The sequence below is a fragment of the Erythrolamprus reginae genome, chromosome 1, assembly GCF_031021105.1.
Source record: "Erythrolamprus reginae isolate rEryReg1 chromosome 1, rEryReg1.hap1, whole genome shotgun sequence".
Taxonomy (NCBI): domain Eukaryota; kingdom Metazoa; phylum Chordata; class Lepidosauria; order Squamata; family Dipsadidae; genus Erythrolamprus; species Erythrolamprus reginae.
Genome location: NC_091950.1, coordinates 37,841,161 through 37,858,918, shown reverse-complemented (window position 1 = coordinate 37,858,918; position 17,758 = coordinate 37,841,161). Strand labels below are relative to the sequence as shown.

At 39.9% G+C, this 17,758-nt stretch overlaps 1 protein-coding gene across 1 annotated transcript; it reads right to left on the bottom strand.

Moving 5' to 3' along the window:
• Positions 1-1,302: 1,302 nt before the first annotated feature.
• MAPK1IP1L (mitogen-activated protein kinase 1 interacting protein 1 like) lies at positions 1,303-17,426 on the bottom strand. The gene is made up of 4 exons (XM_070749614.1): positions 17,133-17,426; positions 9,108-9,136; positions 6,488-7,186; positions 1,303-4,576 (listed from the first exon to the last, which is right to left on the bottom strand). Exons 2-4 carry the CDS (start codon positions 9,129-9,131, stop codon positions 4,565-4,567), a joined length of 735 nt encoding a protein of 244 aa, XP_070605715.1. The 5' UTR covers positions 9,132-9,136; positions 17,133-17,426; the 3' UTR covers positions 1,303-4,564.
• Between the last annotated feature and the right edge of the window lie 332 nt (positions 17,427-17,758).

Genomic DNA, 17,758 nt, shown 5'->3' with positions numbered 1-17,758 from the left:
GGGACAGCACACATTTACTATAGGGTTGGGGGATAATCTGGGGCTGTACTGATTTCTATTATTTCTACCCTAAGAATATTTCTAGAAATAGTAGAAATACCCATGAAATTGTCTGACTAAATTTTGCTCTAAAGGATCTATGATTTTTCCTTGTGCTGTCCAAAGCTAAAACAGATTCAAATGTTTTGGTGTTCCATTTTATAGTCCAAAATTACATTTTTTAATTGAATTGGCAAAACTGAATTTGTCAATTTGAATTGGATGCCCCTATATTATTATTATTATTATTATTATTATTATTATTATTATTATTATTATTTATTAGACTTGTATGCCACCCTTCTCCGTCTGTGCCACTTTCTGAAACATAATGAATTAAAGTAAGGGGGTAATAAAGATCTAGAGCAGTGATGGTGAACTTTTTTTGGTTCGCGTACCAAAAGGGTGTGTACGTGTGCTATCGTGCATGTGTGGGCTCCATAATTCAATGCCTGGAGACGGCAAAAATGACCTCCCCCGTCCCCCTCTGGAGGCCTGAAACAAACCATTCCCAACCCCTGGTGGGCCCAGTAGGCTTGTTTTTCATTCCTCAGAGGCTCCAGAGGCTTCTCTGGAGCCTGGGGAGGGGAACAAATGCCCTTCCCATCCCCCCAGAGACTCTCCGGAAGCCAAAAATGCCCTCCCAGACCCTCTGGAGAGCTGAAAATCAGCACATGCACATTGGAGCTGAGCTAGGGCAACAGCTCGCATGCCAGCAGATATGGCTCCACATGCCACCCATGCCATAGGTTTGCCATCAGTGATCTAGCACCTAATCAAAATTAATTACCTAGAATCTTTTGTGATGTGTCAACTAATCAGTGTATTAAAATCACTTTGTAAGTACCAGTAAAAGCCCGTTATAAAGGTGAAATAAAACTTTTATGAAGTGTACTGTGTGTACAGTCTCATCTTGAAATATTCTAAATGTCTAAGTGTGTACAAAAAGTTAACACCATTTTTCCAAAAATATCAAATCCTGTATTTAAAGCCTCTTTGCTACCATCATACAGCAAATATTTGTCATCTATAAAGAAAAAAAATACAGCAGCAGGTGATATGGTCTATACTTCAAAAGTGTGATTGCTTAATAATTTCATGGAAGAAACAAAGCAGTTAAATAAACATCCCATAAACACAAGCTGAACAATCCACCCCAAACTTCTCAGCAGCTTTAGCTCACAAGGAACACAATAGACAAACAGTACAAATTTCATTGCTTAACAAGCATCATGCCCCAAATCACTCACACGTGAGACAGAAGGGTTAAAAAGGTTTTACTACACAGCATCAAACTACAATTGCTTTCTGAAAGGGAGTCTTCTTCCACTATTGGAGGAATAGTATCTCCAGGTGGCGAGGAAAAAACTTCTTAACATGAAGGAATAAGATAAGCAGAGATGCTGAACCACCATCAAGACTTGCAAGCTTAGTTTTAGTTGGGTTTTGAACCAGAGCTTGCCCGTTTTAAAAATCTGATTGTATTTTGTCCTTTCTTCCTATATGTGCATGTGTATGTGTGTATATATATATTCTCTTGGACAATACATGAACGGAATTCTAGCCAGGGGCATTGAACGACAAATAACGTGCATAGGATGATGGCACCACACTTATATGCAACTTACAAGCTAGCCTCAAATGTCTTAATACAAAGACGAACTGTGTCAGCTGCATATCACTGTTTTGCTGCCCCTGAAGTTTCTAAACAGTCCTCTTTGCCTCCATGCATCTAAGCGATGTAACAAAGGTAAATTAAAGGCTGACAGAGTCTTATGTAGGCAGAAAAGGTGTTTGTGGAGTATTTCTGTGGAAAGGGGGCCAAGGCATTGAATGTGGTATTATGCCACAAGAAAAGTCAAGCAAACAGCTAATAGGCTTGCAAAAGTTCCAGCGACGAAGGATGGCGCAAATGTTGCTGCAGGGCTACCAATGGAGTCCTTTCTGCCTTCCCAACCCTTATGCAGCAGAATCTGAATGCTATGTACAGGTAACATTTAGAGATTTATAGCTATATAAAATGCTGCATTGCAGTTTTCTTATGCTACAATCCTTTATTCGTAGCAATGGCTGACCACCTTTCTCAGGTACATGGCCCAGAATCTCAGCCAATCCCCCCCAGCAGATGTAGCATGGAGGAAGTCCTGCCAGAATGCTTTTACCTCTAGTTTAAGCAGGGTCCCAGTCTGACATAGCTCCAACCCTATAGCCGCTTACATAAAAATCACTGAAGGTAACAGAATTTCCTTCTGAGTAGGTTTGTACTGGGATTGCACCGATAGCTAGAAACACAAAATTGTGTTTTTATCATAATTTAGCTTTAGGTTAGGGAGAAATCAACGTGTATTAGGGCAAATCTATCCTATGTGCTTGATTTTAAGATTTAGCAAAAAAAGTATTGTCAGAAAAACTTTGCAAAACTTCTTTCAGCATTCTTCAGGAGTTTGTAAAATGTAATATTTCTATAGAGTAGGCAGAGCACAGAAGAATTAATAGTAACCTATTCTATATCTCGATCCACAATTCTTATTTCATGTAATTTCATTCACCTCAAGAGTGTTCTGCCAAGTATCACAAACTTACATATTTTTATTGTCAGTCATATTTAGTCTCCCTCACTGTAAGCCAACATAGGAAATATCTCACTTTTTCAAATCTGAACTGGAATTCTGACAAAGCTTCTTAGTATCTTCACACAATTGAAACTTTTCAATACTTCATTTAAATATTTCTACGTTATAGCGGACTCCTTTTCAAAGCCAACCATGCAGTGCAAACTGGAACATATGAAGATGTCATGAGAGACAGCTACCATTTATCAACCGCATACTCAAAAGTGAGAAAATGGGATGCCCCTACAATGAAGAAAAACGCACCTATCCTCAAATAACCACTTTAGATAATACAAAGTTAAATGGGATGTCACTTCAAAGTTCATTAGCACTGGAGCTCATCAATGCTAACTGAAAATAGCTAATAATTTAGCTTTTTAAAATTTTTTGGCAAAGCTGCATTTCTCACTATTAAGCTAAATTATCTGGTATTCCCAAACATCACTGGAATTCTAAACCCATTGCCTATGCACATTTCTGTGGTTTAAAATTAATGGGAAGATGTAATATCCTTCAAGAGAAGCTAACCGTTGAGGAAAGACAGGAAGATAACATGAAACCAATGCAGGTGGGGAAACTAGGACAAGAAGGGATGAGGAAGAAAATGAAGAGCCTTTTCAAATCCATTTGATTTGAGGAAATAAATATTTCCACAAACCCTACAGGACCCATGCCTAAGTTTCTAATTAAGCTAGTCCATTATTTCTTTAAAAGAATATTGATTCCCTAAAAATCTCTTCTGCAAAGTTATTTTCCAAAGAATGCTTGGAAATAGCCAATTTGTGATAAATTTATGATAAAAGACATCTGTGTTTAGCAAATTTCTGGAGTCCACAGAAGGAAGTTGAGAACATGGACTTATCAGTAAGACAGTGATGAAATGTTGTATTCTTTGTGAACTGTGATAAACGAGTCTAACATATTTCTTCCATGGGAAATTCCACAAGGGATTGGCTTTTTGGTGTTCACCCCAAAACTGAAATGAGAAAACTGTACATCTAGATTGTTGCATCTACTGCCAATATTCATCAAGTACATTTTAACTAATTACCTTGCAATATTCTAATCATGAGCATTAAGAGACATCCTCAAGTAGAGAAACCTCCCTGTTTAGTTTGTAAAGTTTCCAAATTACTTTTCAAAGACTCTGGAGCTGCCAGAGAAGAGATTATACTGATTACAGCCCCCTCCTCCTTCCAATAACTTTTAAAAAGAAATTTTGCTTTACAGAAGTGAAGCTCACAAAACTCTTTAAATACTTTTGAGACTCACTCAAGCTAAAGCCAAAATGTTCTAGCTTCAGAATTAAAAGCAGCTTATTTTTAGATGGCTCACAACAAATATGATTGCTAATAGAGCTGGAAAACTCATATCAGAAATATCTCTTTGAACTACCTGAACATCTAAACAAAACTGGTGTTCCCCAAGGTTGTTTGTTGTATGAACTAAGCATCAAATATCAGGTGTTCATCTTTACAAAGGTTTTTCAAGTCTGATACTAAGAACTGCTTCAGATTGTTCTTTGCTTCTCTTCTATTTGACGAAAGTTGCCTAGATCATTTCTTCAAAAGCTTCTCCAGATAATTGAAATTATTTAAATTAAGATGTGGTCAGTCAATCCTCTAAAATCAGCAATTAAGAAACAGTCGTAGTATTGATCCGGGGTTAGTCCTTACTCATTAGGCTAATTTCACTTGATAAAATCTTGACTAGAGTAAGGATTAGAGAGCTGGGGCAGTCAACTTGTTTATCCTAATCCATATCTCACACAAAATAAGCGTTGGAGGAGTGCTCCCTCACACCACAAATGGGCTGGCAGAACACAGATAGGCCTTTCAAGACTCCAAAAGATTACTAAAAACTTTTCTGTGTAAATAGGTAGTGAGGCAGTACCTCATCAGCCTGCCACAAGTTCAACGGTAGGGCTGGAAAAAAAAGATAAATATGAAAACAATCAGTTTTTATTATTCCAAGATCAAATTAGCTATTTTAGCTAAAAATAATGAAATAAAAAAGATAGAATCTGTCATTGCCATTTTATATGAACTACCTAAAGCTTCCTGATACCACTTGCATGGGGTCAAAACAGGTAACATCAAATTCTGACAAGGGGAAACAGCAATGATTGGCACAGAAATATTTGATGCTTGTGAAGAGAATAAAGGTAAAAGATAAAGGAGTTCCTGGGGATTTACTCTGTAGGGGGCGCTGTTCATCTCTGTTTTAGGGCCACTGAGCCAGTGCTATTTAAAGACATTTCCACCCCAGTGCATCATGGCGCACTGTTGCCTTCCCACCAAAGTGGCAGCATTTGCATGCTTTTGAACCGCTAGGTTGGCAGGAGCTGGGGAGACAATGGGAGCTTACCCTTGTTGCGTGACGCTTGGGTCTAGAACCTGGCTGTTGCCTTTCTAGCTGACATGCCCAGCATCCTAACCGCTGAGCCACCATGCCACTCCCTTGTGACAGAATGGCTTGTGGAAAATGGGCACAGGTACTTATTGATTTATAACCATTCATTTAGTGACTGTTTGCAGTCGCAGTGATACTTCAAAAAGCAACTAATGACTGTTTTTCACACTTAGCATCCAGCATCTCCACGGTCAAATGATCAACACTGGCAACTGGCATGTATTTATGATGCTTGCAGTGTCCCAGGGTATTTTGTAACCTTCTGACAAGCAAAGTCAGTGGAGGGAGCCAGATTCAATTAACAATCTTGTTACTTTCTTAAGAATTGCAGTGATTCACTTAACAACTGTGTTGTTTATCAATGGAAATGTTGGGCTCAATTGCGGTTGTAGGTCAAAGACTCCCTCTACTAAGCCAATAAAATGGCATGCTTTTAAATGGCGTTGGCCAGAGAATGGCACTGTCTCATAGAGTGGCATTCTTTGTGACATACACTCTCTAGTTGCCAGACAACACACAATGTGAAGCGACTAGTCTGTATGGTAATTCCAACCTTCTTACCAACAAGGGCCATGCCTGATCTTTCCCCCTTTTTTCCCTAAACCAACAGATATTTTACACACAAATTCTAAGACAGAAGTCTTCAAACTTGGCAACTTTAAGACTTATGGACTTCAACTCCCAGAATTCGCTACTCTGGCTGGAGAATTCTGGGAGTTGAAATCCACAAGTCTTAAAGTTGCCAAGTTTGAAGACCTCTGCTCCAAGGGTTACAGTCAACTGCACAAAGAATTTGTGCTTGCAATTTTACCTGGACAGTGTGTAGAACTATCAACATCAACACCAAAAGTATCTTACATGACATTTTATTGACAAAAGGTGTTATTGCGAACTAACTGGACTTCACTACACTTATACAGTAGGAAAGGGTTGAATAAGTTATTGTTGGTAGAAGTGCAATGAGATTAATAATTTATTTTAAACACATGTTTATACAGTGCACTATAATTATTCCTTTTCCAAGGAGATGAAGGTAATATTCTCACAATTTAAGAGTTTGATAAATTTGACGGTAGGCCCAATCATTTTACATCTGTGTTAAATCCAATCATTTTAGCTATATTGCTTTCTGGGAACTCTAGGAAAAGTTCTAAAGAACAGGGGAAGTCATCTTATTCACAGATATTGGACTTTCCCTGGAAATACCCAGTTTCAAGGTTTGGTATGGGGCAATTATGAAGTTTAGTTTGCCATGTAAACAATGTGCACCCTAGACACATTTTGCAACCAACCACAGCTTCTTAGACAAATTCACACAGAAACACTTAGCAATAAACAAGGACTACATCAAATGAGCACGAATCTGTTAGACTCCTTTGCCTCTGAGGTTTAGCTGCACCATAACTGAGAAAAGTCTTACTTACATGAGGGCCACCAGGTATGGATGGTGCTCCAGCAGGCGCAGGTGGCACTTGGTAAGGATTAGGTGGTGTTGGGTACATCCCTGGAGCTGGATAGGATCCTGTTGGCGGAGGATATGGGCCGGGAGGCGAAGGTCCCCACGGTCCTGGGGGGACAGCTCCCCATGGCACTGTAGGAGCAGCCCCTGGAGTCTGAGTGGGAGTGGAATATGGCCCTGGAGGTGGATATGGCACACTAGGTGCAGGATACTGTCCTCCAACTGAGGCTCCCCACCCTCCAGTGGGCATGGATCCCCATGCTCCAACAGCAGCAGGGGGAGCGCCTGGTTCGGTGGGACCCCCATATGGCCTTGGAATCTCTGGGTAGGGCATGTTGGGTGGTGGATATTGCCCTGGTGGGGCAGGACCAGGGGGTGGATATGGAGCACCGGGAGGACAAGTAGAACCAGGAGGAGGAAAAGGAACTGGTGCCCCAGGGGGGAGGGAAGGATACATTCCTGTTGGTGGCGGTCCAAAAGGCACGTTTGAAGTCGATGAGTTAGGAGGCAAACCAGATGGAGCTGCAGGAGGAGCGCTCGGTGCGTTATTCCAGGGACTGGAGGTTGGCCAGGCTTGTGGAGGCTGGCTGGGCTGCTGAGGTGGCTTCGTATTGCCCACTGAGGAACTTTTGGCTGGAGAACTATCCGGTAGAGCATCGGACAGCTGGGGAAACAAAATATCAGTGGGAATGTGAGACTAATGCCTTACTCACTCACCTACTTTTAAAACTGGAGACAATGAAAGAGAGGTGTGTGTGTGTGTGCGTGTATGTGCGCGCACGTGTGTGTACAGGCCTGTGGAATATGCCATGCTGGGAGCCTAGTGCTGAGACCATCACAGTAAGGAACAGTTACATAGGCTAGTTCAGTGGCAGCAGTAGCTGAAGGCAGGGATGGAAGAGAATGAGAAGGTCAGAGGTGAGCCCGAAAGGCAAGTTGGTGGGATGCTGTATACTATGCTGGAGCATCTACAGAGGGGGATGGGCGGTTCAGAAATAGGAAATATAAATAAATCTATGGGGAGGGAACAGGGAGGGAGGCAGAGAAGGATAAATGCTGGAAATGATGTACAGTGGTACCTCGAGATACGAGTTTAATTCGTTCCGGACCTGGGCTCTTAAGTCGAGCAGCTCTTATCTCGAACGACTTTTCCCCATAGGAATTAATGTAAATAATTTTAATTGGTTCCAGCCCTCAAAAAACTCACAAAGTTAGTCTAAATTATGCAGAAAGACATGTTTTTAATGAAGAAACGTACATGTACATATAAATGAATAATGAAGTTTCTTTCACTTAACTTGTAAACTTTCTTAAACTTTTAAATTTACATATGTTCAACTTCTCTGCCACCCAATCCTGTAGGACAGAGGTCCCCAACCCTTTTTGCACCAGGGACCGGCTTTAAGCGATCAAGAGAGGAATGGGTGAATGAATGGACGGAGGGTGGGAAGGAAGGAAGGAAAGAGGGAAGGGACAGGAACAGAGGAAGGAAGCAAGGAAACTTATGAAAGGGGAGAGTAAGAGAGGAATGAGTGAAGGGAGGGAGGGAGGGAAGAAGGTGGGAAGGAGAAAGAAAAGAAGAAATAGAGGAAGGGAAGGTAAAAGAGAGAAAGAAAAAGAGCAAGAAAGAAAGAAAGAAAGAAAGAAAGAAAGGGGGAAGGGACAGGAACAGAGGAAGGAAGCAAGGAAACTTATGAAAGGGGAGAGTAAGAGAGGAATGAGTGACGGGAGGGAGGGAGGGAAGAAGGTGGGAAGGAGAAAGAAAAGAAGAAATAGAGGAAGGGAAGGTAAAAGAGAGAAAGAAAAAGAGCAAGAAAGAAAGAAAGAAAGAAAGAAAGAAAGGGGGAAGGGACAGGAACAGAGGAAGGAAGCAAGGAAACTTATGAAAGGGGAGAGTAAGAGAGGAATGAGTGAAGGGAGGGAGGGAGGGAAGAAGAAGGTGGGAAGGAGAAAGAAAAGAAGAAATAGAGGAAGGGAAGGTAAAATAGAGAAAGAAAAAGAGCAAGAAAGAAAGCTGCAAGCACCCCCCCGAGCCCCCCAGGCCGGCTGCAACCTTTTAAAACACGCGCGCCGCTTCGCAGCTGTCTCCTGAAGCCGAACGCGGAAGTTAGCGTTTGGCTTCAGGAGACAGCTCCTTGGCGCTTGTATCTCGAATTTGGGCTTGTAAGTAGAACAAAAATATCTCTCCCCTCCCAGCTCTTATCTCGAGTTGCTCTTAAGTAGAGCAGCTCTTATGTCGGGGTTCCACTGTATTTGTTTTGTTGAGGGAATGCAGCTATTACTCTTTTGATTACCTGAATGACTAGTCATTAACCAAGGACTACCCGTATTCCAAATTTTCTTTGCACTAAGCTGAGCTACAGCTTCAGCATAATTTCCAAAATGTGATGGGCTTGTTTTCAATTCCAAACAAAGCATATTTTCCATTTTGGGTACATCCTTGCTTATTTAGTGCTTATAAAAATCACTTTATGAAAACACTAAAAACTCACTTTTCACCTATTTACCATACTATAGTGAGATTTTCCTCTATAAAAAAACACATCTATTTATACTTTATAAGGCTGGCAGAATGGACCACTCACCGAAAATTCATCAGCCGCTAACATTTTTCCTGAAAAAGAAAAACAATGTTTAGTTTAATGAACCTCTGGCTGCAGTATACAAAAATTAAATAAAATTTCTTGGTCTGATTGCAGGATTCATCTGCAACTCCTGAGTTACATATCTTTAAGTCTGCCTTTAAAGAAATATGCATAGGTTACAATTTAGGAGCAAAGACTATAAATATACAATAAAACAGAGATATACCATATTAGTGCTTAGATGAAGGATTCTGACTGAAGTTGGAGGTTATGACAGAACTTGAAAAAAGGGGGGGAAACAAGCTTGTCAAATAACAAACCTTCATCTGCCAAACACAATGTTCATGGTGATTCCATCTTCTTAAGTGAGCAATAAGGTGTGACATGAAGCATTAGGAAAACCTGCTGGAAGTCTTCAAAACCTGTTTTGGAGAACCATCAGACATTCTGTTTTGATCTTCCTGAATGGCTCTCCAAAACATCACAACTCCAAGATCTGCCTGCCTGTATCAAGCCTCTGAGCTAATATTCATTGAGGACAATTTATAACGAAACCTGTATAAAGGAGGGCTCCCACAGATAAATGTTGTCCTCAGATATCTTTATTGCAGCTGGCATTATTCACATCTTCCCAACTTTAGTTATTAAATCTCAAATGTGTTAGGCCTCAACTTACAACCATTAATTTAACAACTGTTCAAAGTTAAAACAGTGCTGGAAAAGTGACTTATGACTGGTCTTCACAAGTATGACTGTTAATAACATCCCAGGAGCCATGTAATCAAAATTTGTTTGCTTGGCAACCAGCATGTATTTATGATGGCTGCATAATCCCAGGATCACATGATCACCATTTGTGATCTTCCCAGAAGGCTTCGCCAAAGTCAATGGGAAAATCGGATTCATTTAATGACCCTTGCGGAAAAAAATAAATCATAAAATCAGGCATGCTCATTTAAATGGCTGCATAACTTAGCAGTGAAGATTCTGGCTCCAATTGTGGTGGTAAGTTGAAGATTACTTGCAATTCAGCCCCACAAACCATAAGCCAAATATCAAGGTTAGCCAGCCAGTAATGATAAAATCTGCTTCTGTCATTTTCGGCATGAGAGAAACTCTTTCCTCCCCACTTCAATATGCACTTAGGAATTCTACCAAATCTGGCTTTGGCTCCTTGTGCTGAAAGAGGAAATCAATGGCTTCAGCTGTAGCATTCTAAAAGAACATATGCTGGCAAAAAAATAATAATAATTACTCTGCCATTCAGTTATGGAAAAGCTAAAGATAGAAATTTTTCAGTGGCAATAGCTGCTACTCTACTAATCACCATTGTTGGCACCACACCTAGGTTAGGAATGGGGAAAGATAAATATAACCAGATAGTTCTTGCTTGCTGCTTATTAAACCTAGGTTAGACTTAGCTGTGGCCAAAAGTGGCACAAAGGTTCTTGCTCATCTCACCCTCAGGAGGAAGTCTAGAAACAGGAAATAAAATACCCACTGAGAAGACAGCAACACTGAAACTCAAGTAGCGGATCAAGAGGTATAAGGAGAGACATCATACTATACTGCCTGCATAATTTCTTTGAATATACTATTTTATGGCAGAATGTAACAAGAGTCAGAAGAAACAGCTCATATTAGGCAAGGATACACAAATATGTGAAGACAGTATAATGACCATAAACTGAATTCTCTCAAGTGATGTAACCAATTATCTCTTTACAATATTTGTTTCAATATTGATACTATTTTAATTTATATATTTATTTTTGAAAATTCATATTGCTGCCCATTCACACATGGTGACTAAAGGTGGCTTACATCAATATATAAACATTTTACCTATTTATTTAATGCATTTGTAAGTTTGCCCAGAGCAACATACTACCTTGGAGCATGTAAAATGGCAGCCAAATGAAATAACCAAGAGATTCCATTAAAATCCATCCTATTGGCATTGAATGTTGTTTAATGGAATCTCTTCTGGTTATTTTATTATTAAAAAGAACTTTTTTTTAAAATGGCTTCCCTAAAGGAAAGTAGAGTTTATATATTGGAAGTACTGTAGATTGTTCCAGAATTCAAAGGCAGCCATTGATAACACATTCCCTAACTTCCATAAGATGATAATGTTTAAATATGGGAACATGGAATATTCCTGCCCTATGGGAGTCTGTGGCACAGGCAGGTGTTCTTGAGAGAAAATAATCCCACAAGCAGCTCAGTTTTATTAAACATATTAAACACCTAAAACACAATATTTAACACACTATACAATTAATGTTCTATAAACACTTTTTAATAATTTATATTAAAATTGGCAGGTATAGACATAACAAACAAATACAAACCAAGGAAAACATACCAAAAAAAGTGCAGAGAAAAAACTAAAACGGGAAATAAAGCACATTTCCCCACAGGAAGATTTATTTTATTTTTATGTATTTATTTCTTTTTATTTGTCAATCAAGTATAGGATAGTAGTTTATATAAATATAACATAGAAAGTAATGATAAAAGAAGACAATAGGACAGTAGGACACGGACGGTAGGCACAATGGTGCGCTTATGCAGCTTTTAGATTCAAAATTTATGTTTAATGGGATTTTAAATAACCCACAGGAAGGATTTCTTATAATTAATTTTAAAATCTTATTTCCAATCCATGTGGCCCTTAGTTTTATAATTTTCCAAAAATCATTGTTTAATCACCCTTTTTCTATTTATTTCAAAGTTTAAAAAAAAGTTAAGTCCTTAAATGCATATGAAATTTCTTTAGCTGAGAACTGAAGGAGAATCACCTATTGTAATGAAACCTGTTCTGAAGGTTCTAAATGTATATGTTCCTTTTTTTAAAAAAATAGAAAACAGCTAACAAGCAATTTCCAGAAAAATGGGTAAACACAATGTCCATTTGAAGACTCCAAATCAGGGATTAGGCAAAGCTGACTTTCCCTTAGTTTCCAGACCAATAAAACTTGCCAGAGTCTGTTTTATGGTCTCTTCACAGGGTATTTCTGTATGGAGTACTTGTGGACAATCCCAGGATCTCATCTTTATCCAGAGGGATTTCAAAATGCCAGTTTAATTGCTGGCACCTTGTTCTGCTGCAGTTATTGGTTCCACTAAAAAACAAAGCTGCCGCCCATCCCACCCCCCTGGAAGTTCAATGTCCTATAGAGCCCTTAAAGGCTACTATTATCATAAATAATGATTTTACTCTGATCACAGTGGCATCCTATTTAACAACCACAAAACAATCTGATGTAATCAGAACTTTTAGAACAGAGGCCCCCAACCCCTTTGCTGTGGCCCATACTGGGCCATGGCTTGTTCAAAACCAGGTTGCGTGAGCAATGGACAAGAGGATATGGGGAAGTTGGGCTCACACAAGTGGAACTTTGTGTGTGAGCTCATGTACCCTCCGCCTCCATTCGCGCAAATGGAGGACGTGCATACCCGTCCCTCCACTCTCTCACACATACCCCTGCTGGGTGGTCCCAAGTTGGAAAGGTTGGGGACCACTGTTCTAGAACATATCTTTATTTCCCAATGATTAACCAAAGACAACTAAGAAACTATTTCTAAATCTTACAGTATACCATTCTTCTCATTAGCTAACTGATTAGCTGATAAAATCCCATCTAATTCAAACAGCAGAGAGTTAAGTAGGATCAACTGCCCTCTGGCTTATACTCTTAAAGTGTAGCAGCATCATTTTGCTTAAGGAGATGGGTACTAAAATATAGAAAAATATTAGCAGGAAAGCTGCAAGGTGCAAGGCATGCATAAGAAATCAGTAGAAACAAAATTAGCATAATAAAATTCCAATAAAATAAAACAATTACAGTTACCATGAGTATTAAGAGAGACAAGTTCAGTGTTGTTTGCTTTAAAAATCAAATATAGATGTGAAACGGGAACATGTCTTACTATTAGCAAAAGAAAATCTTGGAATAGAAATGATAGAAGCACAATTTTAGGTTGAAACAAGTATAATTTCTTGAAAAAAGCAAAGTTTAATTTTATTCTGTTTTCAGCAAATCCAATCTCAAATAGTTATATTCAGAAGAATGAAAAGAAATTGGAACAGGTGCCATGACAAAAGACATGATCATATAGCCAGAAACTATGTGTTTAATGAAGAAAGGATCACTTCCCGACATCTGCCCTTTTAATTTTCCTTCATCAGAAGAAGCGGAAAGAACTGAGTGCATGCTTAGAATTTAAAACAATTATTATATTCCTGGCAGGATTTCAATGAGAAAGTCAAGATTTGTCCACTTCCATTCTAAACCAAAGAATAGATAAAAGTGGATTTTAAGTCACAGAACACTGATTCCCATTGAATGTGACAAAAAAACCTTTTCTAATAGTAACAGTAACTTAATAACAATAAAAGTTGCCCAGAAGAGTGAGGTTATCTCAAGTGGAAGCTGGACAATTCAGGATGTTGATTCAAATTGTTGCACTGGATAGATAGAAACATAGAAGACTGACGGCAGAAAAAGACCTCATGGTCCATCTAGTCTGCCCTTATACGATTTCCTGTATTTTATCTTACAATGGATATATGTTTATCCCAGGCATGTTTAAATTCGGTTACTGTGGATTTACCAACCACGTCTGCTGGAAGTTTGTTCCAAGGATCTACTACTCTTTCAGTAAAATAATATTTTCTCATGTTGCCTTTGATCTTTCCCCCAACTAACTTCAAATTGTGTCCCCTTGTTCTTGTGTTCACTTTCCTATTAAAAACACTTCCCTCCTGAACCTTATTTAACCCTTTAACATATTTAAATGTTTCGATCATGTCCCCCCTTTTCCTTCTGTCCTCCAGACTATACAGATTGAGTTCATGAAGTCTTTCCTGATACGTTTTATACTTAAGACCTTCCACCATTCTTGTAGCCCGTCTTTGGACCCGTTCAATTTTGTCAATATCTTTTTGTGATCTCTTGCAACTCTGATTCCAAAATACTCTCCCCTCTAAAGAAGCTCAAATATATAATGAAGAGATACCAGGTGGTATTTCAGTGTCTTGAAAATATATATGTTCCATGTTTTCTCAGCCTTATCAGAACTAGGTTTACAGTACTCTTACAAAAGAAACTTGTTCTTTTAGAAACACTGCAGAAGAATGTGACAAAGAATTTCTCTGAACTTCACCAGAGCTATTAAAGCTTGGTTTAAAATATCCTGACAAGTTACAAGATATAAGAGAGATACAGAATAATCTCTGCTGCTATTTAGCAACCATCTGGAGGTCCAGATATGACAGCCCTGTATTTCAAGAGCTAAAATCCAGCATTCTTGCTAAAATACCTAATTTGAACCCAGTTCAGCAAATCACTTTCAACTGTAGCCAGAACTTTAAAAGATATCTTGATTGATGCTAAAAATGTTCCATTTTCCATCCAAAATATTTTTTCAATCTTTACACTCAGAATGGTAAGGTCAGGCAATATACCTTTGCCTAATATTCAAACTTCAGGAATGTGATTTTGTGTTTTGCAAGTGGTGGTGTTCCATGATTTCATTATCTTTGAAAGGATATAGCAGGAAATTCCCATACATCACTTATTTCCTTTACTGAGGACATCATATATACCCAATATTTAGATGAGCATCTTTTAGAGCTTGTTAAGAATCTGAATGAGATTACTGGGCCTTGAATATTAATAGGAAAAGACCACCATTTTCACCACAAATAGCACGTAACATTTTCAAACCCCAGAATCCAAAGAAAGTCACGTTGTCCAGAAGCAGCAATCTCAAAATGCTAGAGGCAGCACAAAGGAAGCATTTGGGACCCACCTTCATTAACTGAGCCACCATAGCTTACAAAGTGCAATATCCCACTTACCTATAAAACACATTAGAAATTTAGGGTTGGTGTGTGAACCACATCACTGCTGCAAAAGCCTAACCATACAGCTTTAGATAAGTCTATATGAATAGCCTGACAATGAAACTCAAAGATAAGAAAGATTCGGAAATATAATTAATGATTAATATAATGTATAATTAATATAATGTATGGGTGAAATTTTATGAATGGATAGAAAAGGAATATAGAGATTAAACCATTATGATTAAACGAAAAATAAAATGGAAAAGAAATTGAGGTAACCCAGATGAATTAGACTGAGGTGGCATTAATTAATAGCATACACCTAAAATAAAGAGCTAACAGTACAGATGTGATGTTAAAAAATAAGAAATTTAAAAGTGGTGCTGACAATTTAAAGAAGTATAGGGAAATGTTATCAGTCTGTTAAATGTAATATGTATTAGAATTAAAGTCACTCAGGGAAGGGTTTAGAAGGAGAAAGAAGAAGTAGGAAGGAAGGGGGAAAGAAGTAGTAAGAGAGAGGGGAGTGTGGATAAAAGTAAGAGACTGATTAATAAGAAGAAGACCACATGTAAAAAATAGGCTATTGAATTTTGATTGATTGGGAAATGTGTATGCTACTGATATATTCTTAAGGTAATATGTATTGATGTATATTGAATTGAACACAATTCAAGGCGATGGTTATCACCTATAAAGCCCTACATGGCACAGGATCAGACTATCTTCGGGACCACCTTCTGTCGCACACCTCCCAGCGACCAAGAAGACTTGCCCAGAGTCAGCTTTCTCGGGGTCCCATCAGCCAAACAATGTTGACTGGCAGGCCTGCAGGGAAGGGCCTTCTCTGTGGGGGCTCAGACTCTATGGAACCAACTGCCTCCAGAGATCCACACCCTTCCCACCTTACCGGCCTCCGTAAAGCCGTGAAGACCTGGCTCTTCCAGCAGGTCTGGAACTGTTGAGTGATTGGAACCTAGATTTGGCTAGAAATGAGAGTGAGAATATGTATGTCTGAGTGGGCTTTTAAAAAAATTAATATTCTTGCGCTGTTTTATGCATTGTTCTTATTTATTGAAAGCCACCCAGAGTCCTTTGGGAATTGGGCAGCATATAAGCACAATAAATAAATGTGCAAAGTGTGGAGAGTACACACACACACATTTTGCTGATAATGAAAAGGAAGGGAAACTACTATAGATCTATAGTTCTTCGGGCTTATTTGCCTTCATCAGGTAGCCATACCCTTTTACTGGGATTTGAACCTGGGGCCTCTGCCTTGTAAGGTAGAGGGTTAGCCTTTAGGCTACAGGCTAGTCTCTAATCAGCTTGTACCAGGGAAGGGTTAAGGGTTATGTGTGTGTGTGTAGACACATATACCTACACACACACACACACACACACACATATACCTATACACACACACACACATATATGTATACACACACATATATATATATGCCACATATTTTTGCTGAATTTGAAAATTAAGGGATGCTAGGATAGATCTATTTCGGCCTTGTTCTGTCCTCATCAGGAGCCATTCCCTCACTGGGATTCGATAGAAAAAACACATATATTCACATATACCTGTGAAAATCTTTGAAAACAAATATATAGTTATATTTATACATTTATAAAGATAGATCTATATGAGTCCTACAACTAGGCAACAAAATAACCACCCTCAGTTAGTTAGTTAGTTATTTGTCAAGCAAGTAGGTACTGGTACAAACATAAGAATTAGCAAGGTAGGTCCAAGTAAAAGAGGCCATAGAACAGGGACTGTAGGCACGATGGTTCGTCGCCACGTTACAAGGGACTAAAACAGCAGCAGCTCCTCTGAGGCAGCGCGGTGTGTTTTGCCAGCCATGTGTGGACAAGAAGCTCTTTTGGCCCTTCAACTTTCGAGGCCTTCCGAAGCCCTTTCGGTTAGCCGCTCTTAACACTGCAAACTTACCTGAAGCGAACCCCTAGGAAAGCCCGCGGCCGCTTCCCGCGTGAGCTGGAGGGAAAGGGGGGGGAAATGGGGAAACGGTCCCGTTTTAGAGAAGGCCCCGCCAGCACCCGAGAGTGAAGAGGAGAGCCAGGCCTCCTTCTCCCCGCCCCGGTTCAACCCGAGACAGAAAGGAGGGAAAGGCGAGAAGGGCCAGGCCGCGTCGACTTACCTGGCCGCGCTGAGGGAGCTTGACGACAGAAGGACGCCACCAACGGCCACAACAGCCACAGATCCTCTCTTGCTCGTTCTCTCGCTGATTCCTTCCTCCCTCTTCTCTCTCTCGCTCTTCTCAACCAAGCGGAAGTGAGTGTTGTTGTCACTTTATCACTGCATCCGCCTTCCCGGAGAGAGAAAGGGAAAGGCGGGGGGGAGAGAACACTGATCACGTGACAGGGTCCGCCACCTAACACGTTACCGCGACTTCCATTGGCTGGATCGGGAGGGCACGTGATCTCAATCCTCCATTCCCGAACTTTAACTCTTCCCGCGGCCCAAATAGGGCTTGTGCACGTGACCGATCCCAGGTGCGCGGCCCTCCTCCTTAAAAGGCGCTGACTTCCCTCTCGCTCACAGCGTCTCCTAGGGGTGGAGGAGAAAGTTACATGTTTGGATGTACCAAAGGTGTGTGGGGGGGTGTTTCCCCCCTTCTTCAAGAGGCAGTTGGACTTTCTGGGTTTTTTCTTTGAAGACGTTTTGCTTCTCATACAAGAATCTTCTTCAGCTTTGACTCGGGGCTGGGTTCTACTTACCTTCCCCATCGGTTTGCATCACCAGGGAAGTTCACGTTTTGCGCGT

Excerpts from the sequence above, each read along its gene's own strand:
- MAPK1IP1L (XM_070749614.1), bottom strand. The coding sequence starts at position 9,131 with ATGTTAGCGGCTGATGAATTTTCG. Across the intron at positions 7,187-9,107 it reads TAGCGGCTGATGAATTTTCG|CTGTCCGATGCTCTACCGGA; the intron begins GTGAGTGGTCCA and ends TTGTTTCCCCAG.